This window comes from Mastigoproctus giganteus, chromosome 9, assembly GCF_048544385.1.
Source record: "Mastigoproctus giganteus isolate SK-2022 chromosome 9, ASM4854438v1, whole genome shotgun sequence".
Lineage (NCBI taxonomy): Eukaryota > Metazoa > Arthropoda > Arachnida > Uropygi > Thelyphonidae > Mastigoproctus > Mastigoproctus giganteus.
The window spans coordinates 132,532,596-132,558,721 of NC_143583.1; the positions used below are offsets into that span (position 1 = coordinate 132,532,596).

Genomic DNA, 26,126 nt, shown 5'->3' on the forward strand with positions numbered 1-26,126 from the left:
GAGCTTCTTCAGAGAGACCTAGGTTGACTTCAGGAATGGTCAGAAAAATGGCAGCTATGCTTTAACCCTACAAAGTGTAAGGTATTACGCCTGGGAAACAGTAATCCCAAAATAACTTATTCACTTGGTGGACTTCAACTAAACCCAGTACTGGAGGAAAGGGACTTGGGTGTTACGATTCGGTCAGACATGAAATTCTCTGAGCATTGTAAACAGGTTGCAAGGAAGGCCCATAGTGTCCTATCGATGATCTATCGAACTTTTGTAAGTAGAGATGGGGACATAATACTCCCATTATATAAGGCTTTTGTTAGACCACACTTGGAATACTGTGTTCAAGTATGGAGACCGCACCTAAAGAGACATCGAGCTTCTCGAAAGGGTGGTGCAAAGACAGGTACCTCGCCTGGTGAGATCGGCAAAAGGGAGTCCTTATGAAGAAAGACTTCGAATAGGTGGGTTGCATAGTTTGGAAACTAGACACCTTAGAGGAGATTTGATTGAGGTGTTTAAGGCTCTGAGAGGCATCAGAAAATGAATGAGGACGAAATTTTCAAGATTATAAATGATGCTAGAACTAGGGGACATAAATTCAAGTTACGGGAGCAGATGTTTAGATTGGACTTCAGGAAGTTTTATTTTAGCCAGCGAGTTATAAATTACTGGAATAAGTTGCCTACATGGGTGGCAGAGGCTGAGTTTGGGGCCATTCAAAGGTCATCTGGATAGTACCTTTGGGTGAGGAAACGCATAGGATGATAGGTTTAATTTCCTTTTTTTTTTATCATCGTTTTATTCGTTTTTTTTTATCATTGTTTTATTCGTTTTTTTTTTTTTTTTTTTTTTGGCTGGTGCAACATAAGCCATAAGCTTTCTTGCACCATGCAGCCATTACTAATACTAATACAGTTCCATTCCATTCTGGATGAATATTTCAAGTTGAATTTCAAGGACTAGCATGGCAAGTGTGCTCTGGAGTATCATGGATCAGGAAAATGGATATAATAGTTAACTAGCACTGAGGATGAAAATTTCAACCTTGAATTTTATGTGGCATTTTGTGCTCCAGATCTATGGACTTTTGATATTGTGTTAGTGTATGACAAACCGGATCATAAGTGCGTTCTGCACAAATGTGACATTGACCATTGGAAGACTTCCATGGTGAAGTTCCAGTGGTTAATAACTGGTAGGAACCTGCGATCAAACAGAACGAGTATAGCTTGTTTGCATGAACAATTATTTGACTATAATGAAGACTTTCAGAAAATGACTGTCGGACTATTATTATTATTATTATTATGAGCCATATGGCGCAAGGAAGCCGAGGCTTATGCTGCACCAGCCAAAAAAAAATTTGAATATGAGAGAGAAAAGTAGGAGGATATCACCATAAGAGAGAATGATGATGATATCCAGCTCAGGTCCCTGGGTTTGCCAAGCCCATACTCACCAGATGTGAGCCCCTGGGGTTAGGCTGCAAAGGGCAGTGGTCTCATCGTGGCTGCTTGCCAGCAGTGACAGGATCTGTTTGAAGGGCAAGACAAACTGTCAAGATGAGTTTAGTGCAAAAGCACCGTTTTTTATTGTTGGTTCTTATGTACTTATTTTTTTCTCGAATATTATATTATTAGCCATATGGTGCAAGGAAGCCTGAGGCTTATGCTGCACCAGTCAAAAAAAAAAAAAAAAAAAAAAATCCCGAGTTACCCTGATAGAAAGAGAAAGAGAGAGAGAGAGAGAAAATCAGAAGCAGGAAGGAATCACCAAGAAAGAGAAGAATGGTATCCAGCTCAGGACCCTGGGTGTGCCAAGCCCATACTCACCAGATGTGAGCCCTTGGGGTTAATATGCTTAGAATATTTTTTGGTTTTTAACTAAAATTAACTTAATGGTCTTAACTATACTGTTTTCTCAGAAATAATGGGCTTTTGTACAATGATTTTGCCACTTAGTTTTTTAATAATTTTTTTTATTTTTATTTAAATTCATTTTTATTTTTTTTGCTGGCTTCCAAGTATGGGCAACCTGGGAGCGGGATTGCACTACATCCGGCGGGTGCGAAATTTTAGTGCGCTGAGCACTGAGTGAAAAATGGACCTGGACCTGACTCCTCAAGCTTGGGAGGCATTAGGGGGAACTGCCCAGGTGTTGGCTGCTCCCTAATACAAAGAGGCCTGATACACATACATTAACTTTTTTCAGGCCGTTTCAGAGGTTTTGTGCTGTTGCAGGTGATCAAGGTGGAGATGGGAAATTGCCTAGGTGCCACCCTGACTCAAGAACATAACAAAACCTAATCATTGCTGACGAGGTACTCTTTCATAGCAACGGCCTGCCCCTCTGGCAGTGCCGTCTTTCAGGATAATGAGCCATGCCACACCACCCAGATTGTTCAAAACCAAACATGAGGAAGACTTCCTGGTATTGCTCTGGCCTCCAAATTCCCCAGACATTAATCCCATCGAGCATCTGTGGTTTGTGTTGGATCAGAGTATCTGTGGCATCTCAACCACAGACCTTACAGGAGTTAAAAGATCTGCTGGTTACGCATTGGTACCAGATACCACAAGACACATTTAGAAATCTTGTAGCGTTTATGCCTCACCGGGTACAAGCCGTTCTGGCTGCATGTGGAAGACCAACGTATTAGGTAGGTGGTCATTTTTTAGATCATCGGTGTATATTGTCTATAAATTACATGTTCTGGGATCGCTTTTGTTTGCTAGGCAATAAACCAGAGTTTCCGGAAGAAAAATCCATGTTACCTTCACCTAAGACTAACTCAGCCACATTGTAAAAAAGGCCCATAAAACTTCTTCCCATCATCGTCGGGACTCGAACTCGGGTCTTTTCCATCCAGTGGGGGGGGGGACAGCATTCCTACCAACTGCACTACAGACGAAGGCATCTTGTTACTTCAGTAATGTGACCTTTTTGGTAATTCCTATACTACCTACATGTCCCTTATACCCGTCCAAAATGTTTTGCTCATTTCGTTATTCTATGGTACATCATATGAAATTTTGTCCCACTTCATCGCAAGCTGCACAAATTACACCATGTTTACTATGTGTTCTCTAATTTTGTCGGGCAGTGTACCGGTCAGAATGGGTTTGATACGCGGTATTTACAAATACGTGAGTTTTAGGTTACCTTAGCTAGATTTATCCAGAGACAAGTTTCTGAAATAGTCCTGCAGGTCTTTGTGCTTTGCACAAAATGGTTGTTTAATTTGCACTCTCCACGTGGTCCTGAAGTTTAATGTATGTTTTCAAACATATAGGGCATGGTAACGACAAATTAACATGCCAGAAACAACAGCCACTTGTGGAACACTACTGCTAGTTTCCTCGAGATTGCATAATGACTCACCTCCACAGGATGATGGCACATGTGACCTGGATTGTTTCCATTACTTTAAGCAAATCCTAAAAAAGAATTTTTTCTTTTTAAGAACATACTTATCCTTTCTGGGATTTGCTTAATTTGTAGATACAATACATTTGGAAGTTTCATTCTAACAATGATTTTGTCTTACTATACAGAAATAAGATTTCTATAAATTTGATAACTTAATTGAAGTTTACGTCATTTTTAACTACTTTGTGTATCTTAGTGAATTATTTAAATAAGTCAACGAACAAGAACCAAAGTAAAAATTCTGAGTAATTTTGGAATATGCTGCACCAGCCAAAAAAAAAAAAAAAAAAATCAGCGAGTAACCCTGAGAGAGAGAGAGTCAAAAGTAGAAGGGAATCGCCAAGAAAGAGAAGAATGTTGATATCCAGACCCTGAGTGTGCCAAGCCCATACTCACCAGATGTATGGCAGAGCAAAATAGTTTATTTGGCTTAAAACTGTCAATTGTAGTTTATTAAATAAACACACACACACACACACAAAAAGTCCCAAGTTTTAGAAATAATAAATTATCTTATGCAATAGGTATATTTTTCCAAATCTCTACTCACCAAACAATTCCTCCTCACTGGGTGACCTAGATTTTCCATTAGTTTTGATGTTTTCAATTTCTCGTATTAACAAGAAACTGAAAACATCAAAATCTTGCTGATTGGTCTCTATTCATCTGTAATATGAACATTAAAGAAAGTAACTTATTTTTCAACAAAAACAAGTTACTTTATAATTTTTACTATAGTTCCATTGTTTGTATATCTTTAGTTATTAAATTTTAAATATCCTGTACTATACAGCCCAAGTTGCTAATGTACCTAAAACCATACAAAGGGCTAAATTATAGATTTGACTGGATAAACTTCTGTGCATGTTTTTCATTATCAAGGTGGTGAGAACTACACTTGTGTTCTGCCAAAGGCTGAGGTATCAGCACGTCCACAAACTGGATGCATTCTATGGTCAATTTGCCTGTTTGCTGACTGAAAATTTCGTTTCTGGGAGAAAACGTGACTCTTGCTTGTGACTAACTCAGCCACACTGTGAAAGAAGTCAATAAATTTCTGAGTTTGAATCCCATCATTGACACAAGATTTGAACTCATGCCTTTCCCACCCAATGTGGAGGGCAGTGATTATATTGAGTGCACCACCTGCAAGCACTGGTAGTTCAGAATCAGAGTACTGTATATCACTTGTAAGAAAGCAACGTTTCAGATAGTTCTAGAATGGTGCCAAGTGATGCTTCAAGATGAACAAGAGATTGCTAATACCACTTTTTTCAAATGGTTAGAGGATCCAAGTTTAATTTCAGTTGACCAGGGATGGCACAAGTGAATCTGTGGAAGCCTGTGACATGATCTGATCAGTTACTGTTGGAAGGAGTACCTTTTCCATTAAATTTAGGTGGCCTGAAATGCACATTAGCTACTTTATTCTTTGGTACAGGCTTTAGAGTGTATTTGTTCTATTTGGAAGAAGGGATAATACTGAGGGATGATTCAATTAATGATAAAAAAAAGTGGATCAATGCACTGAGGCATTTAAGCATGAATTGTGGCCTTTCATCTGCTCCTCTGGTGGCAACTGGCAGTAGAGCATTTATTGTGAACATGTCAGTTGGGAAATTGTTTGCAGGAAGCATAGTACTAGTTTCCCATTGGTTAAAAGAGTGATGTAATCCCTCCACTGTCAATTTAGATTCCTGCATATATTCTGTTTATTGAGTATTGTCCTTGAAATCCCTGCTCTTTGCCAGCTGCTAATTGAACAGTTCTGGCTCAGAAAAATTCACTTATCTTAAAAAAAAAAAAAAAAAGAGAGAGAGAGATGCTCAATCCTTTGTGAATGTATTTTTGATGGAATCTTTCATTTATACAAGGTGATACAGAGTTTTGGTAGGTGCATTGCTTAAGTAATGGTCTTGATACAAATCAACAAGGATCCCACTACAGCACACTCCTTTGAGGACATTATCAAGTTTAGGGATTTGAGGGTGTGGTAATGATTTGCCAAGTGGTGTGCATTTGAAGACTGAAATCATTGTAGGTTTAAAAATGGTCTATATCCTTTTCAATCATATGCAATTGCGGCAAAAAGATTTAGATTACAACCTGTGGTTTATCAACTATTCTTTAAGGTACCAATTAGTTTTCTCTTTAGGTGACCAAGGGTGAGTGGTAGGTTAAAGACACCACAGATAAATTCTTTTGCAGACGTGATTGATTGACTAACTGGTTGCTTAATGTTACCCAAAATTATTTGACTCTGGTGGAACATATACCATAATGCTGATGATATATTCCTGGGGATAATAATTTCTCTTAATGCTGGTGACTGACCTGCTGGAAAGATATATCAGGCAGCTTTAATTCAACAAAGCATGCAATTTTCATCACTGAAAGAGGGTCTTCTATTTTGAATTGATGTATGCTGGTTTTCCATGTGAAAGATCTTTACTTCTAATAATTTCTTGCCTCTGTTATTACTTATTGTATACTAGAGGTTCACATAAATTAATCTACTTTCAGGGCAGGCAAGACAATTATTATGAATATTATTTTGTCATCAAAACAGTTGAATCCCTCTATAATGAGATTCATTGTTATGAATTTTTCTGGCAAACCTCAGATTTTGAAGAAAATCACTTGTAATTTTACCTTCTTAAAATGATACATCTATTAACAGTTTCAGTTATGTATCTTGCTCGGTGTTTTTATTGGAACAGACAGGTACACATTAGTTTAAACCAGGTAGGACCATCCCTTTTGTTTGTTGTGACTGCACAAATTTGAAATAAAGGATCAGCTCCAGCAAAGGTTAAGAATAAAACTAAAAACTATCTGTAACCGTTTTGCTGTTAAAAATCACTTCAATCAGTTTCATGCATATTAGATATATTGTGACATTACATTTTACACTGCAGACCTGAATTCATTCCATGAATGAAAGAAAAATAATATCACTGCTTGTGATCACAAACTAAATTTTATCTGCCACTAGAATTAATTTTGCATAAACCTACACTGTTACATAAAAATTCCTGCACTTTGCATCATAAAGTTTTATCTAATATGTAATATTTTCTTTTATTGCTCTATATTTTAGAGCTTCCACTTCGGCATTGTCCTTTTCATGCAAATCTGTAGGCTACCATACAAGCATACCTGTTCGGCATATTAGTCATTATCCACTAAAAACATACTTTGCAAGTTGCACACCACTGTTAAAGATAATGTAATTTAAATTCAGAAACCACACAAGGCTTTACGGAACTATTTTAATTATACTACCAGATGTGGGAAAATCCCCTGGCATCTTTCAAAATTTTGAAAGCTGTACTGAAATGAGACAGAGAGCATTTAAAGCAAATGTGAAATGTTCAGTGTTTTAGTTGTGTTGTATCAGCTATCAAAAAAATCTGTTAGGTTACAAATATTTTTAATACTAGAGAGCCAATTTTTTGGACTGCATTTAAGATGAAATAGAGGGTAAAATGTACTTTTAACAGTAATAAAAAAGGCTTAAGAAGTGTTGTTTTAATACTAAAAAGTACATACAAACATCCCTATTATTTACAATAGTACACTTTTGTTCATGAGGGGAAAAAAAAAAAAACATATCACTTCTCTTTTTATTTGGAAAACATATTCTCAGTGCAATATGACTGCGTGGGAGACAACATACAAAAGTGACATACAATCATTCCAGATTAGTCACTGCATCAAAACAGCTCTTTGCAGAACCTCCAAATAAAGAAGCATGTTTAAAACAAACCATGCAGAATCTTCTGAGGAATCTGATCATATTCCGTGTGGCATCTTGAAGGTCTACCAATAAAGTGGATAAAGTCAGCAAACTGGTTTGTTGTGATTAACCAGTGCATAAAATTCAGGGTCTTTCACTGCTAAACACCAAGATGACAATATCTGTAAAGTGTGTTGAACAAATTAAAGGCTTGAATTCAGATCAACATGTAAAAAGCATACAATTTTAAACTAGGCAAATATTCATAACTCACATATAAAAATTCCAGTATTTTTTAAATGTGGTTTTATGCTAATTAGCAAGTATACCAAACTGATGATGGCACATTAAATGGTAAAATTATCTGTTTTTATTACTGCTCTCTCCTTCTCCATAGGAAGATGTTTTTTCACAGAAAAAAAAGTTTCTTCTACACATCTTGCAATTGAATTTAAAAATATGGTTACTTTATGATTAAATATCATAGCCTACACAATTTATTTGGAACTTTTAGAAAATTTACCATTGTGGTCAGAATGAACCAATTAATGATTTATCATGAATTTATGTCCTTAAAAATATGTTCACAAGCCAATTAAAAAAATTGCAGAATAATTCATGATAAAATGAAACACACGTAAATAAGAAAAATTATTTTGTTGTGAATACTCACTGACTACAACACAAATGGAAATAGGACTTAGAAAACAGAATAACTCTGGCAAGGAAGAGTACTCATTTCTTCTTTTTTTTTAATTTATTTGACACCCGTTTATGGAAGTTCAAAACACAGCCTTCCAAAAAGAAAAATTTTATAACCATACAAATTTAAAAAACGATCTGTTTTGAATAGAGCACACTTTTTCTTTTGTGCGTAAAGGTAAGGTAGATGCAATGGTTGCATGATACTGGTTTGATGACACTAAGAGCTGACAGGCACCATGTACAGACAGTCTTTGACAGTATTTATTGCACTGTTGGCATAATCACATAAAAAGGTTATTTTTCAATTAGATACAGTAGAACCTGGATAAGAAATTCCCACAAGTTTTCCCCTGTACTAGGTTTGGGTTCTTAAGTCTCAATTTCACCTCTATATATTGTAATGTATTGTTTTCCCACGTAAGAAGTTTCCCAGGTAAAAAGTTCATGATTTCCATTTGCTGCAACAGCTAATGCACAGCTAGGTTTGTGCATTGAAAGCAATACAGATGAAATGACTCCCATACACTTTTTGTTTTATTTTTTGATGAAGAACTATCAATCTAGTGTGCTCCGAGACTAATAAATTTGCAGAACAAGGTGGCGCTCGTGATTCTAGTTAGACTCCAGTGATGCATGCTGAATTGAGAATATTTTTTGTTCTGAAAATGTTGCAAGGTATTGTTAAAAAGCCTGGAGGATATATGCACTGGTCAAAAAAGCCATTACTTGAGACACTACGATGGCTCTTAGGCATTATAAAAAGATAAAATACCTTATTTTCTCAGATAATGAGTCATATGATGCAAATACACACCCAAATCCAAAACTAAACAAGATTTATGATGTCTATTGCTTCTTAGAAAATAAATTTAGAAGTTGCCATGTTCCTAAAAGAGACATAACAATAGATGAAAGCTTGATGCTGTACAAAGGAAGACTCAGTTGGGAGCAGTACCTGCCATTGAAGCACTCAAGGTTTGGCATAAAGTATTATATGCTGTGTGAATCCGAAAGTTGCTATATGTTTGGACTTTTGTAATATATGTAAGAAGAGGTATAGAAATGGATCCAGACTTTATTGGTCTTCCAATGTCTACACGAGTGGTTTTGACTCTCATAAAGCCTGTTTGGAAAAGGATATTGCCTCACAGTTGACAATTATTACACCAGTGCCCAATTAGCTGATATTCTCATCACAAAGAAAACTGGTGTTTATAGTACAGTGAGCTAACAGAAAGGAAATGCCGAAGAAGGAAAAGCTGAAAAGGCAAGAGGTTGCTGCTGTTCAAAGATGGAAAGTCGTGAACTTACGTCGGAAAGATAAAAAGGATGTAGTGCTGTTATCTACAGTCCGTAATCCTTCTCAGGAAAAATTAGAAACTTGAACAGGGAGTAAGAGACCCAAAGTAGTTTGTGACACTATAAGTTTTCCATGGGAGGTGTAAAGTTGACCAGCATTTGGCAAACTATCCCCTGCCCAGGAAATGGATTAAAAAATACTACAGGAAGGTTTTCTTTCACCTAATGGACCTAGTTGTGTGGAATTGATTTCTATTGTATAAAGCCATGATTTCAGATGGCCAAAAAGCTCTTTCATCCTTGAATTTCAGATTGGACCCGATTGATGAACATATCAAGAAATATCACCCGCAAATTCCACTAGTTAGAAAGGGAAGAAAGTCCTCAACATTCCACCCAACTCGCTATTCACCAGGCCATTACCCCATTGATATTCCACCAACTGAGAAGAACTTTCCAATGAAAACTTGTCGGGTATGCTCCAAAAAAGCAGAACAGAGATGGCAAGAAAATTCAAAAGGAGACACGCTACATGTGTGAAACTGGCACACTTTTTGGCATACACAAGATAACTCAGGATAGCTCAAAAGGTTAATTACTACCATGTATTTTCTACTAAAAAATTTATAAAAAACAAAAAAATTATAGAATGAGTATTTGCATGATGCATACTTTTAATCTTTAAAATAAAAAAAGTCGATCTGTTATGGCCCATTTTCAGGAAAAAAATGTTCCGGGAAGGGGTTAAAGTTTGAAAAATGTGACCCCCCCCCCACCACACCATCATCATACCACTCCGTACAATGCATGAATGAAGTGGCGATGTACGCAGCAGCAACGCATGATGCAATCACCGTGGTCGCACTGTAAGGGTACATACACCTACAGTGTGGCCACAGTGTAACTTGCACATGTAACGTTCATGCTTTAAACCGCTATATCTCAGCCTCTAACAGTCTGATTTTAAAATTTAAAAACCAAAATATCTTTCATCATTTTATACCGTATTTAATAAAAAATTTCAATGGAAAAAAATTTATAATGAAATTTAAAATTTATAATTTAGAATAGTAAGCGCTGTAAGGCATATAGAGCACATATATGTGCAATGCGACCATTGAAACCGCCTCCATTGAGAACAAAGGAGGTGGTATAAACGTTTCAAAAGAGTCTAAAGAAGTTCCACTGTGTGTGCTTGGCACACTATTTTTTTTTCAGTTCTGAGGCTAGAAATAGAACAGTCTGTGAATAAAAAAAGGCAAAGTTGTAGTTGGAGTTGTGATGAAGAATCACTTTGGCACTGTTATGTGTGAAAAAACTTCAAGATGTTATGTGATATCACATAACATCTTGAAGTTTTTGTTGATCTTGAAAGTTGGGTGTTTTGTCATTTATGACAAAACACCCAACTTCAAGATCAACAAAAACTCTTTATATATTTGGGACTGTTCCAGGCTTTGAATCGAAGCTGAAACTATTTCAGAAACAGTTGGAAAATGTTAACTCCAGTCAATATCCCTTTGAGGTGTCCATGCCTAGAGAAATAATCAATTCTTTGGTTGAGAACTTTAAACAGGATTTAATAATATTTTATGCCATGCTACCCACCTCTATTGAAATCAATGATGCTCATAAAAAATTCCAACTTGAACTGAGTGAAATTGCAGTATGACCCAATTTGTGCAAGCTTCACACAGGAAGTTTCGATTATCCTTTTATGCTTCTCTACAATGTTGTGTTTCCCTGAAATTATGTAAGTTAGCATAAAATTTGGCAAGTGTCTATGTACATGTAAACACATTTTCTCACATATGAAGGAAAACAAAATGAAGTTCTTTTTAAGAATTGCCATGTACACTTATATGACAATGAAAATTGGCATTATCAAAAATGAATCCAATATTAATTTTCTTGCAGAGAAAAGGCTGGCTCAAGTTTCACATTAATAAAGTAAGTTTAGGCTATATTTATTGTAATGTTCAATTTTGTGTTAGTTCAGTATAGATATTTGACTGCCCCAGACCGCATAACATATCTTTTAATGTGGCCTGCCTGCCTAAAAGGTTGAACACCCCCCAGTCTTAGAATAATAAATTAAATATTATTTTTAGGTTTAAAAAAAAAAAGAAACGGTATGTCTATTGAAACTGATAATTTCACAAAGAACAGAGCCATGCAGTGATGAAATTACTGCACGGCTATATATGAGGGAGTATCAAAAGGTTCATACTCTTACCTAGAAATAATAGCCCTAGAAAGGTGAAACTTCACAGGAACTTTAATCCTTTTCTATGTACTCTCCATGTACAGTAACACATTTCTCTCATCCACGTATCAGTTGGTTAATGCCTTGATCATAGAAGTCTCCATTTCTAGCCCGAAACCACAATTCTGCTTCATTGATGACTTCCTGAGACGAATCAAAGCGGCATCCATGCAATGTTTTGATATGTTGAATCGAAGTCTGCCACCGGAGACTGTCTTTAGTCTCCGGATAATATTGGTACACCCGGCATTCGGCATCACCAACCGATCGAAAAACGTTCTCAACATCTGCATTACACAAATCCAATAATTGGCAAGAACATTGCATTCAATATTGCTTCTGCAAAAGTGTCAGCAATCTTGGAACCCATCATGCGGGGACCTCAGACATATGCAGATGGTCATGTAAAATGCTGTGGGCAGACCCATAACTAATTCCCACTGCATTTGCGATGAAATGAATGTCACACGTCTGTCACTCAGCACAAGCTGCTCAACCTTTGCAACCGTCTCACTGTGGATGTTGATGACCTTCCTTCTCTTGGCTCGTCAGACACTTGTATGACTGCACTGGAACTGCCATTTCCACTTTTTTACAGTGTCATAGGAGGAACAGTTCTGCCCATACAACAGCTTTCATTTCTTTGTCAATTTCCTGGGCTTTCTTGCCCTGCAAATGCAGGAACTTGATTACTACTCAATACTTCACTTTGTCAAACATAGCTTCCTTCCTCAGATTCTGGGCTCCACCTACGGGAATGAAATTTCACATGTTAATTATTGAATACGTAGACAACTTATATTAAAAACGGCATCTTCCTACTGATGTTTTATCTAGATCAGGGTACAAACCTTTTGATACCCCCACATATATATATAGATATAGCCATGCAGTTCATGGTCCTTGAGGTTGTCACAGACATTCTCTCAGATATGCCAGACAAGCTGTACTTGCTACCTGGGAGTCTAAAACGCTGATGGAACTGATATTTGGGTCACACTCAAGTCAAGTGGACCCAATTTCGGCAAAGTCCGGATGGTCTGTGGCAGCCAAATCCTCTGCTTGAACCTTCACGATGGTGGGACTGTTAGTAATCCTGGGTATAACCTCCATGCACAAGTACATGGTGGGTGACCACCCAGGTGTGAATCAATGTAAGCACGGGTCAAGGTGTGGCACCCACACCACAAGGAGGAACGCCGCCCCTCTATGTTACCAGGCAGTACTAGGTGGTAGATCACTCTCATCAACCAGTGCAATACCACCACTTTGCTTATTGGAGGCTTGAAGTGGTGGAACCCATGTTTAGTCTCTAGAGCTAAGTTCCGGTCAACCCTTCCGTATCTCTTCCATCATGAAGTATGATTGATGACTTTTGAGGTTACGATGAACATCGTGGTGAGATCCAATATTCCTTACATTTCAAGGGTAAAGCTCTAAAACGGTGTTCGCAGGCCGGCCGCTAGTTAGTACACCGGACTGAACCTATTGGTAACTCTAGGAGGCTTCCGGATCAGCTAGTGTATAATCTTGCTACCTCCACTCTGCCAGATAGTGACTGGAGAGAGTCCGAGTAGTGTGTATGCGGGGAGCATTGTCGAGGCCACGTTATGTCAAGGATCTGGATATATTCTTACCATGTGTAAGCCATATCCAAAAATTTCAATACTTCATACAGCATGTCTCCCCCCCCCCCCACTTTTTCTTACTATTGAATACACCATGAATTCTCAAACTAATAGAACAAGCTTATCTGCAAAAAGAACTAAACCTCCCAAGCACTTCCTAATTCATTTTACAAATATAACGTGGTCTCAATTCCAATCTCAACGATGTCCATTTCCACTTCCAGTCGGCCAAACCCCATGTACTTTTTCTGACAGAATCTCAGTTATCGGTTGATTCAACTATTGCTCATCTCAGATGCCCAAATTATTCGCTGTATGATTCCTTTTGCCTCAAAGGTGGTACTTGTGCATATGTCCGCTCTGATATTCCCTGTCAGAGACTTGGCAATTTGGAATCTCCTCTCTTTGATCTTCTCTGGCTTAAAATCTCTCTACCTCATTGTGTCAAATTCATCTGTTGTTTCTACCATTCTCCCAACTCCACTAATCACTTGGAGCTCTTTGACTTCCTCTCTTTGCAACTTGACTTTCTCCAGTCTAACTTTCCTAGCTGTGAGACAATTTTCCTTGGTGATTTTAATGTTCACAACTCCAGCTGGCTTCCGTTTTCTAGTCACACTGACCCAGCTGGTCGAGATGCTGAGGCTTTTGCAATTACTAATGACCTTGCACAGATGTTCATTTACCTACAAGAATACCGGACAATTCTAATCATACAGCCAACACACTTGATCTCTTTCTCACAAACAACCCTTCTAAGTACACGGTCGAAATGAGAGGTCCTTTACGCACTTCAGATCAAAACTTGGTGATTGTCTCTTCTCCAATCGAGCCTTTACCTCGTGGCTATTCCCAACCTCGTGTTGTTTGGCATTACAAGAATGCAAAATGGGATAACCTGCGAGATTTCTTTTCTTCTTTCTTTTCCTTGGTTCGATTACTGTTTCTAAACTTCTGATGTCAACGTTTGCTCAGATCGTGTCAGTGAAATTATTCTTGCAGGAATGGAATCCTTTATCCCACACTCCACTTTAAAATCTCGTCCTTTATCTAAACCTTGGTTTTCCAATAAATGTGCTAAGGCTATTCAAGAGAAGAATGTTGCATATCATAATTGGCTTGTTTCTAATTCAGTTTCATTTTCTGCCTACACCAAAGCAAGTAACAATTGTAAAGCAGTTATTAATCAGTCCAAATTAGAGTTTGAACAGGCTAAGAGTAGAAAACTTGCTTCTTGCCCTAATGGTAGCCGAACATTCTGGTCCCTTCCCAAAGCTACTGGCCGCAACTTTTGCCCATCTCTCCTCCCACCTCTGTCCAAACCAGATGGTTCTGTTGTCACTACAGCCAAGGATAAAGCTGACCTGCTAGCATCCCATTTTTCTTCCAACTCATATATTAATGAGCTTGGTAAAACACCTCCAACCATTCCAAACACACTCCATTCAATGCCTCCTGTGGTCTTCCGTCAAAAGGATGTTAGAAGGATTTTGACGAATCTTGATGCTAAGAAAGCTCCAGGTCCCGATGGTATTTCTCCACTTGTTCTCAAAACCTGTGCTCCTGAACTTACTCCTATTCTTTGCCGCCTTTTTTCACTTTCTTATTCCAAAAGTGTTTTTCCTTCTGCTTGGAAATTTGCTCGTATCCAGCCAGTTCCTAAAAAGGGTGACAAATCCCTCCCATTGCAATTACTTCTACTCTTTTTAAAGTAATGGAGAAATCAATTAACCAACAACTCTTAAACTAATTAGAAACCTTCCGTCTGATCAACGATCACCAGTATGGATTCCGTCAGTGTCAATCCACTGGTGATGTTCTGGCTTATGATACCCATTTATGGACTAACTCAATGGAAAGGTTTGGTGAAACACAAGTAGTTGCTCTTGACATCTCAAAGGCTTTCGATCGTGTTTTGCATAAAGGTCTTCTAAACAAGTTTCCATCTTATGGTTTGTCAACTGTTTTTAGTAATTGGTTATCCAGTTTTCTCTCTGATCGCTCACTGAGGGTGATGGTAGATGGCTCTCTGTCTTCTAACTTTTCCACTAATGCCGGTTTCCCCCAAGTTTCAGTTCTTTTCCCCACTCTTTTCCTCTTATATATTAATGACCTTCTTCCATTGACTGGAAATCCTATTCATAGTTTTGCCGATGACAGCACGTTGCATTCCACTTTCCATTTTGAGAAACCTTGCCCTGTTCAATCAGCCTCAACTTCTTGAATATCTGCTACCAATTCCTTAAATGCTGATCTTCAGGTAATTCTCCCGTGGGGCAAAAGACAACTTAGTTGATTTCAGCCCTTCTAAAACTCAGTCTTGTCTTATAACTTGCAAAAAGGATTCTTCTGCTCCTATGCTTATCTTTAGTGACACTCCAATTTCTAGGCAAAATGATATATCTCTTTTGGGGATTACCATGACTTCTAATCTCTCTTGCCACAAGCACATTACAAATATTGCTTCCTCTGCATCTAAAAAACTTGGTTTTCTCTTTCACTCTCGGCGTTACTTTTCTTCCAAACAGCTGCTCACTCTGTATAAATTACAAATTTGCCCTGCCATGGAATATTGTTCCCACATCTGGGGTGGTGCCCCCAAAACCTCTCTCAGGCTTCTTGATTCCTTTCAGAAGAGGGCAGTTAGGTTAATTAATGATTCATCTCTAACAGTCTCTCCACTCGCTGTCTCATAGACGCACTGTTTCTGCTGCATGCCTCTTCTACAGATACTTCCATGGGCACTGTTCTTCTGAATTGGCTTCTATAATTCCTGTTTTCTCTTTAAAAACAGTCCCGAACACATGCCGCCTCCAGCCAACATCCTCTTATTGTGCAACTTCAAACTCAGAACCAACTTTTCATCTTCCTCGTTTATTCATTCAACTGCTGTTTTCTGGAACAACCTTCCTTCATACGTATTTCCTGAAAATTACAGTGTACAGAAGTTCAAGTCCAATGTCAACAAATATCTTCTTTCGTCTTCAACCTCCAACCCAAGCGGTACTAAGTACTATAGGTTATAATACCTCTCGTGTTTGGGGTTTACATAAAAAAAAAAAAAATATATATATATATATATATATAAAAAAACCCCTGGTCCATCATTTTAGAATTTCTATTTATTAGACAGAAAAGAATTCAACCCTTTGGCTTCTCTCAATTTTTCGTGTCCAAAGTAGAAATATAATTAAACAATAAAGTACCTATTCAGTACTCAAATTCAAAAGTACCTATTATATGTATTCCAATTTTAAATGCAATCTCTATGCTTTATCTGTTTTTTGGATCCAAAGAGTGCATCACAACCCAGAACTGAAAAACACTACCCTATATAAAACAATCTATAATTTTGTAAAATTTAAATGACATTTTCAAAAATTTGGAATTTTCTTTTTTATGTCAGTAATGGTGATCCAATGGCAGGCATGAAAAGGCATACATACAGGTATGTAGCCACCCATAAATAAGTTTTTATATATATATATATATAAAAACATTTGAAGACAAATTTGTTTGACAGCAACATCTGACAGTGAAAACCATGGTATAGAATTATACAGCAAAGTGATCAGAAACTAAAAACCTTTTTATAACAACAATGTATGGAGGGAGGGGTTGGAAACTTTGTGGCCTCAGTATGAAAGGCAGTAATAGTGTTAAAAGATTTCTGTACTTAATGCATAACATTTCAAATAGTTATGCATTAAGTACAGAATAATTCAAATAGTTATGCATTAAGTACCCACCAAGTTTAATGCAGTTTCACTAACACCTTTTTTTTAACACAGTTTCTGAAGTCAAAAAAGTTGTGAAAATGTGGAAGAAGGATGGACAAAATGTTGCCATACAGCCATCAAATATTTGGGAAAAAAGGGACCAACGCCAAAGGCAATTCATGAGGATACAGTTACAACATTGGGGTAGGATGCTCCTTCTTGTTCCATGGTAAAGAAGTGGACAGAAGAATTTCAAGTGATGGAGACCTGTATAATGACCAACACTGTGGAAGACCTGCATCCCTCCAGAAATTGTTGACTGTGTGCATGAATGATATGGCGATGAGTGATTGACAAGTGACAGTTTGGTATACTGCCAGCATCTTGAGCAGCTCATCTGAATGTGTGTATCACATAATAATAGAGGTTCTCCCTATGAAAAAGGTGTCAGCAAGATGAATCCCAAAGTCATTTTCAAGCAGATACAGCAAATATCCTTGTAGTTTACCACTGATGAGATGTGAATCAATTATTTTCAACCAGAGACAAAGCAGTCCAAACACAGCTTCTACACCTCCAAAGATTTGTTTGTTTGTTTGTTTAATTTTTTTATGGTGCACTGGGCCTAGGCCATAATGTATCAAGGCAACCCCCTCCAAAGAAAGCTAAGTCGATTCCTGCTGCTACCAAGGTGATGGATTTGGTTCTTTTGGGATTCTGATGGAAGAGTGTTGCTAATGGATTACCTTCAGAAAGGCCAGATAGTCACAGGGGCATATTATGCACACCTTGTGAAGAAAACTCAGCAAAGGATTCCTTTTTCACCAGGACAGTACACACATTGCTATGGCTGCACTGCACGACTACAGCTTTGAAACTATAGACTGTCCTCATATTTATCAGATGGTAAAAGTTGATTCCAAAGGGGGCATGTTGAAGAGTAACATGTTACCAGACTCCTCGAATAAACCCTTCATACTGCTGTCCTATGTTCATCATCAAGCAAACTTTGGTATTGCTAGAAAGTTCCAGGAGTGATCACAGTGAACAAAGATAAAAGCCGTCGGTGAATGTGTTGTATTGTGTTTCTTCATCTACCGTTGGACAGTACTTGTATCAGTATTTGGCAAAATGATGCAAGGAAGCAAAGCTTATTCAGATTCAGCAGAAAAACAATAAAATTTTACCTGCTCTTCATTTGCTTACTCCTAATAATTTGTCCAATCCATCTTTAAATTTATTCAACTATTCACTTCAACAACACCAGGTTGAAATTTATTTCAACCTGGTGTTGTTGAAGTGTTTAACATGTCTATTTTGTAACCAGGCCTTTTCAATTCAAATTTGTTTATTTGTGTGTGTCTTTAAGAAAGAGAGATGCTACAGCATTTAATTTACTTAAACATTTTAAAGCCTTACACTTAATTAGATCATTACATAGATGCCTAGTTTTCAGAGACTGCAATTCACAGAATTCCAATCCTGCTCAATTTTGCATTGGTAAGCATTCTCTGCACCTTTTCAACATATTAATATCCTTTCTAAAATTAAAAAAATTTTTTTTTTGAAATTTCATTCTTTCATTATAAACACTGCACAAAATAAATGTAAAAAATCTACCCAACTTGTCAGTATCAGTATGAAAATGAAGAAAATACAAACTAATCCCAATGCCCACCCATGAAAAATCACAAGTCTATAAGATCACTGAAATTTATTATACATCAACAAAATACACAAAAAATGTAATTACACTAAAGAAAAGGGGACCCAGTGAGTCCTCAAGGCTATATATACATTTGAATAGAACAGACAAATGAATAATATAGATGAATAATTGTGGTGATTTATATTAAAAAGTAAAAATTAGGCTATGAAAACTTATGGTATCCACAAGTTAGTCAAACACAGCCCTCGTGCTAACTCACTGTGGAAAGATCTGCCTGTGGGTTATTATGTTTTAAATATTTGCATTTTCACTACTCTACTAAACTGATACATATTACCAGTGGCAGCTCATTCTTAGTAACTAGTGCAATAATGTAGCACCAAGAAGGTAAATGACTATGAAAATTATGACATTTGTGCAGCTCAAATAAATATTTCTTTCATATCATTAATTTATAATATAACTTCCCAAGCTGGGAAGAAAAAACTAAATGAAAAAAAAAACAAAAAACAAACTTAAAATGAAATCCCATGAGGTGAATACACAACTTGTTTATATTATTGATATATTTTTTATACTTTTCTAAAAAATTTATAAAATATGTAACGCTAAGAAACAACCCAATTCTTCTTGCAGACAAATTAATCCAAAGTAATATAGTGAAATAAAAAATAAGTCTAAAATTTTTTCCCTTTAAATCTGCAAAGTAGTTTGTAAAAACCTACTGCAGTTGCAAATTAGCTACATATTGAATAATTAGTTTTATCACCATATAATTCCCAGTATATGTGACAAATAATTCCTAGAATACCTGATTGAACAGGATGAAATCTTATCTCAGTGTGCCAATTCTCAATAATAAAACTAACATTCTATAATTAAGTCTGCATCAACTACAAGAATTTGACTAAGAGGATAATCAGGAAAAATGAACAGCACAAATTAAAAACATGCTGTTTCTTATAGTAAATTTTATTTCATTTCACCTATTGAACATAGTGACTTAGATTCATAAAATAACCAATGGAATTGTCTATAATATACAGAAAAATAAAATAAACTATTTCAAAAAAAAAAAGATTTATTTCAAAAAACCAAGATTGCTAGCATGGCTATACTAATTTCATGTCTTTTAGTTTAACTCCATCTGTAATATATTAAAACACTGTTTTCCATTTAGAAAATTTTTCCTAGTTTAAAGTACTGAGAATTTCTTACAATCATGTAGCCATTCAATTCTCGGTGATTATTTAGGCAAGATTTATAGTTTTGTGACCAGCTGAAATACAAAAAACATGAAACTACCTGGCTTTATTCTGATACTCAAGAATTTGTGTTCACTTTTCTTCATATCCATTGCTTTTATTTTTAAAAATCAGGGACTTCTCATCTTAAGATTATACTCAATCTTCAATACAAATTAAAGAAAATATGGACTTCTACATAGTCTCAAAATGGAAATATTTTTGCTTTTGTGGTTGTTTATTAATAATCTGTAATATTTGTGTTAAGCAGACAACCTCATATACAGAAATTAAAGAAAAAAAATACAAAACATATTTGATCAAATTAAATCTGAATCATAGTCAATTTTTCAGAAATGAGATGTGGACAGTTACATTAAAATTAATTAATAGAAAAGTCATTATTTAATGACAGTAACTCAGAATGAAAGCCAGAATTGAAAGGAAATGGACAATTTACAGGGCTCTAATACCAACCTAACAACACAGGGATTATAATCTCACAGCATAATGTTTAAACTACAGAATGGTATTCAAATCTTTTGCATCAGGTGGATTTTGCTTTGGATATTAACTTATACAACAAAAGATGCAATGTATGAATATTAAAAATATATCATAAATAAACATGAAAATCTTAAATGATATTTAAGTTTACACTAAAAACTTATATCTAGGAAATAACTCAAAGACTAAAATATTCTGTCTTTAGCAATCTATAAAAAATATATCAGAGTAACATGAATAGGCAACTATTATATGCATGACATCACCATACTAAAATAAAATGAATAAACAGTAGCTAACATGAAGAGAAGTGACCATAATTACTTCTCACATTATTTGATGTGAGAGGAATACTACTACCTTAAATGATATATGATTACTGCAATTCAAAATATTTTACAAAATTACTCCAGCATCTGCCTACACAACAGCATATTTGAATTTTTTATCTTTTAGAGGTGACAAGGTTAATGTTGTTCCAATATAAATCTTTTTCATATTAAAGTTAGTATGCAACATATTTCAGTTACATAAATTAAGGAAGCCACTTATTATTCAGTGCAACTTATGTCCACTTCTGTTTTTATTCATTTAGTGGACAAAATAAATGAAATATATATTATAGCACTGTAAGAAATTATCTGCTAGATTATCTATATAAAATGATATTACATACATTCCTGTATTTCTAGTTTACAATAATCATGCTTGGCAGCTCAGAATTGTTCTGGCACACTGCAATATACACTTTAATAATGAACATTAAAAACTAAAAAATTTACAAATATCAGAAAATAACTGGATATACAGAATAAAAACAAGGAATGGAAAGTTTTCCTTCTTCATAGTTACCTGAAATTGCTACCAAATTTTAAAGATGGATTTATAGTAAACAAAGTTTACATACAAGATAACTTTATATTAACCAAAACAAATTTTTAAGAAATGAGCCACCACTGCAATTACTAGTACTAATCTACTAAACAAAACAAAATTTAGAAGAGTTCCTTAACTTTTCTAAACAACCTTTTTCATTCTCTACACTGTAATATAATACACAATCCTATAAGATAATAATTGTATACAAAATACATCATATTAGAGTTACAAAAGACAAATATATACAAAACTCACCATTAATATGGGTGATAGCCTTGAGAGTTACGCTTACGATTTGACTTGTCATACTTGTTCTTTGGTTGATTTCGCCCAAAAGATTTGTAGTTCATGTCCCTGTTACCCATTTGAATACCAGCACCTTGTTTTCTTTCTCCATGGTAACCTTGATCTTTCTGTGATGTCTGCTGCAATCGAAATTCTCTTGGCTCATAACTATTAGCAGGCTGATTGTGCATCCCCTGTCTCATCTCTGGGTTTCCATGTTGCCGCTGAAAGGTACCAGTAGACTGATAATTGCCAGATGACTGGGGATGAATTCCTTGTCTCATTTCTGGATTATGTTGGTTTGATCCTGCATTCTGGTAACCAGAAGGTGGGCGAGAAAGAATTCCTTGTCGTACCTCAGGGTTATAGGAGCCTGTGGATTGATAACCAGTAGGCGGTTGAGAGTGTCTCATTCCTTGTCTCATTTCAGGAGTGTTGTGTAGTTGGTTTGATCCTTTAGACTGATAACCAGAAGGTGGTTGAGATGGGTTTCCCTGTCGCATATCCATGTTGTTGTGCTGAAAGGATCCTGAGGATGAATAATTACCTGATGATTGAGAAGACATGCCTGGTGTTAACTCTGAATTAGGGTACTGTGGCTTGAAGGATCCCTTGTTCTGGAAGCCAGAGGGCTGATTCATAATTCCATGTCTCATCTCAGGATTGTTGTGGAATGATCCTGCAGATTGAAAACCAGGTGGCTGTCCAGGTATTCCCTGAGATACCTCATGATTGATGTGCTGTTGAGAGGATCCTGCAGGCTGATAATTACCAGATGGCTGATTGGGAACTCCTTGGGGTGGAATCCCTGGAGTACCATGCTGTGGCTGGTATGATCCCATACCTTGGAAAACAGCTGGCGGCTGTGAAGGGATTCCTTGTGATATTTCAGAGTTAGTGTATTGCATTTTGTAAGATCCTTTAGGCTGATAACCAGCTGATGACTGGGTAGGCATTCCATGTTGCATATCAGGGACTCCATGCTGCATTTCAGGGCCCCCATGCTGCATGTCAGGGCCCCCATGCTGCATGTCAGGATTTCCAGGTAACTGATAAGATCCTGCAGACTGATAATTGGCTGATGGTGGGGGTGGTTGCTGCTGTTGTTGTTGTTGTTGTGGAGTTCCTGTAAGTTGATAACTAGATGATGGGGGAGGTATTCCTTGTGGTATATCAGATGTACCATGCTGTAACTGTGAGGATCCTGAAGAATAATTAGGAGATGACTGAGGAGGAAGGGGACTAGTGTACTGTGGTTGGTAGGATCCTGTGGAGGGATAAGTAGAAGGAGGATTAGGAATTCCTGGGGGAATCTCAGAATTGCTAGGTACTGGTTGATAAGGGAGTGCAGATGGAAAACCAGCTGGTAACTGACCAGGGATTCCTTGTGGCATTTCAGGTTTGCTGTGCAATGGTGAGGGTCCTGTTGATTGGTAACCAGGTGGCTGAGTAGGAATTCCTTGTGGCATTTCAGGATTGCTGGGTTGTAACTGTGAGGGTGGTTGATAACCAGATGGTGGCTGAGTAGGAATTCCTTGTGGTATTTCAGGATTGCTGGGTTGAAGTTGGGAGGGTGGCTGATAACTAGAAGGTGGCTGGGTAGGAATTCCTTGTGGCATTTCAGGGTTGTTGGGTGGAAGCTGAGAAGGAATTGGAGGCTGATAATTAGAAGGTGGCTGAGTAGTAATTCCCTGTGGAATTTCAGGGTTGCCAAGTTGTGGCTGATAGGAGCCAGTGGGCTGATAAGTGACAGGTGGTTGAGGAGGAATTCCTTGTGGTATTGCAGGATTAATGAATGGCATTGGATAGAATCCTGTGGGCAAATAACCTGGTGGCTGAGGAGGAAGTGGCTGTGGTATAATAGCATTAGCAGGTAACTGATAGACTCCAGCAGGCTGACTGGCAACAGATGGCTGAGCAGGTACTCCCTGAGGTATCTCAGGATTACTTGGTAGTTGGGATGATACTGCAGGCGGATTAACAGATGGTTGGGCAGGTACTACTCCTGCTGGTACTTCCGAACTACTCTGCTGTAGTGGAGTAGTGCTTGTAGACTGAAAACTGGGTGATGACTGAGTGGATATTCCTTGTGATGTCTCAGGACTACTTGGCTGTGGTTCAGACGTTGCTGCAGAAGGGAAACTGGATGGCTGTGAGGGAATCCCTTGTGTTACCTCAGAACTGCTTTGTGGCACTTCAGAAGATGCCACAGACTGGTAGGTAGCTGCCGGTGGTTGGGCAGGTAATATCTGTACTCCTTCAGTAGTAGCTGGTGGCAACTGATAAGTCAACTGAACTCCCGTAGCAGCCCCAGCTTCTTTTGTTTGATCAGGTTGTTGGTATGGCCAAGTTGCAGGATCATAAGTCATTGGTTGTGGACACACTGCAGTAGCACCTGCTTGCTGTACATCGCCTGTACCAGTAGCCTGCTGCTGCATTAAAGCTTGTTGCTGCTGCCAATATACGGCAGCTGCTCCATAATTTCCTGGTACATAGACCCAACCAGGGTAACCATAACCATAACCGTTGTTGTAATAGAAATTATAGCCTTGGCTATTACATCCTGGAACAACCCCATATCCGTAGCTTTGGGTATTCGTAGCATAGAGATTAGGATCGCGTGGAACTTCACCCTGTTCAAATGAGAGAGGCTTAGCTGTTACTTTTTTAACATCACATTCAGTTTTCCCAATTCTCTGTTTTGGTTGCTTACAAGCTTCTTCTGCTTCTTCTTCAGATTCAAATGTAACAAAACAAAACCATCGCCTCTTATTGCGTTCTCTATCAAAGCCAAGTTCAACATTTTCAACCCTTCCAAATGTTTCAAAATACGCTTTTATATCACTTTCTTCTAAATCTGGGTGAACGCCTCCAACAAAAATTTTCCTTGCAACACTCTTGACTGTAACACGCTTAACATCAACTCGTTTACCCTTCACACTATGTGGAACACTTTTCAGTACCGTTTCCTTCACCTGACGATCTACAAATTTAATAAAAGCAAACCCCCTGGGTTTTCCAGTAATAGGATTAACTTTCATGTTAACACTAGCTATTTCACCATAATTGGAAAAATATTCCATGAGATCCTTTTCTTCTGTATCCCAACTAAGACCACCAATGAAAAGCTTCTTATCTTCAGACATTCTAGCTTGCAGAGTTTTCATGTCTGCAAACACATATTCAGATTCTTGCATGGTGTCAACATTTTTCACCACGTCAGGGAGGCTGTAAGTTACTGTAGAAGTATTCTCTACAACACATTGTTGAATTTCAGTGTCCTCCTGCTCAGGAGGCTGATTACTCTCAGTATTACAATTTAAGTCTTGGTTCTCCTGGGATTCCATTTTTCAGTGTTTCTAAAAGTACAGGAATAAAAAAATTAAAAAAATTAACTTTAAATGCTACAACAAATACAAGACATTATGAAACTAATGGGGGAAAAAAATAATAATTATCACAAAGAAAACAGCAATTTTATACTATTTAAAAGAAATGTTTAGAAATATTATAACTTTATTTCCTATATTGAAAATGCATCTTCTTGTGTTTTAATTTTTTTAAAGGAACTAATGATGAAAATGTAATGTAAGTCACAAAATTTAATATTTTATTAACAATAACCTTTTGATTTAAAAACATGTGCAGAAATACACTAGCAGGATACCTACTCTTAAGTGCACAAGACGATTATTGGAAATGTGTTTAATTGCAGTTCTTAATATACACATAAAACACAGTACTACTTCTGATAGCCTCATAGAAAAGCTGAGGTTCCAAAATAATATGACATTTAAAACAATATATACATCATTACAAAACCAATAACCTGAATTAATAGGTTGTGTTTTGAAAAACAAATTTTAATTTTCGAAGAAAACATCCAGTATTATCCATTCGATAATAACAGTAAAACCTCATCCTTGGGACCCAGCACATGCCAGATTTTTTGAAGGTTATATTAACACAATGGCATTAGGTAGTCAGGGGTAATTTGTTATTTTTATTAGATAACACAGTAGCTCTAATCCCTAAAATCCGCAAAGAAACAGTTGTCAGTATTAAGGCAAAACGTTAACCTGTACTCCTGGTTAGGTACAATAGGCAACATTGCAGCCTAAGAAATAAAAATCATGAAACAAAAAAGAAACAAAAAATGCAGCCTAAGAAATAAAAATCATGGGTTCAAATACAGCCTTCAGTGTGGGTGTTGCAACATTACCATACTGTGAAGTAGCATCGAACGGCTTGCAAAATTAATGATTTTATATGATGCAAATATATAACACAGAAAGAAAATTGTGTTTAGAAATTATTAATGAGGCTAATACATAAACCTGGCACCTGCAGTGCTTTTTTTAAAAGTCCGGCTAGCCTATTTCTCCTCTGCCCATGTATTGTGGACTACCTCAGAAAAATTTAAAGTGCTGGATTTCAAGGTTTACTGTGGAGATGGGGGAAACCCTTGGTGATGTTTGTCACTAAACACACTAGGCACATTCCACTTTTCTTAACATATTCATTATAAGAACTGAAAAGTATTTTTTGGAGGTTGATGAAGATAATAGAAATTCAAATATGAAGAACAGTTCAGCTATAATTGTAGTTAAACTGTGTGCCTTCAACTGAAGAATGTTCTTTACACTGAATTTCTTAATATAAGTTTAAGGAGAAGCATTTGTTTTTATGGGATTTAGTAATGGATCTTACTTATCTCAATTCCTACAATGTCCATATGTACACTGGTTTGATTTAGACTCCTA

The 26,126-nt window shown here is 36.9% G+C and overlaps 1 protein-coding gene across 5 annotated transcripts in view; it reads right to left on the reverse strand.

Annotated features, from left to right (window-relative positions):
- Positions 1-7,066: 7,066 nt before the first annotated feature.
- Positions 7,067-26,126, reverse strand: part of LOC150080742 (uncharacterized) — a 95,549-nt gene continuing 76,489 nt past the window's right edge. For all 5 annotated transcript variants that reach the window (XM_090381469.1, XM_090381468.1, XM_090381467.1 and 2 more), the window contains 2 exons: positions 21,334-24,722; positions 7,067-7,344 (listed from right to left, as the gene is read on the reverse strand). In XM_090381469.1, coding sequence (XP_090237595.1) covers positions 21,336-24,710 — 3,375 coding nt within the window. In that variant the 5' untranslated portion in view covers positions 24,711-24,722 and the 3' untranslated portion in view covers positions 7,067-7,344; positions 21,334-21,335. The remainder of the gene's footprint in view (positions 7,345-21,333; positions 24,723-26,126) is intronic.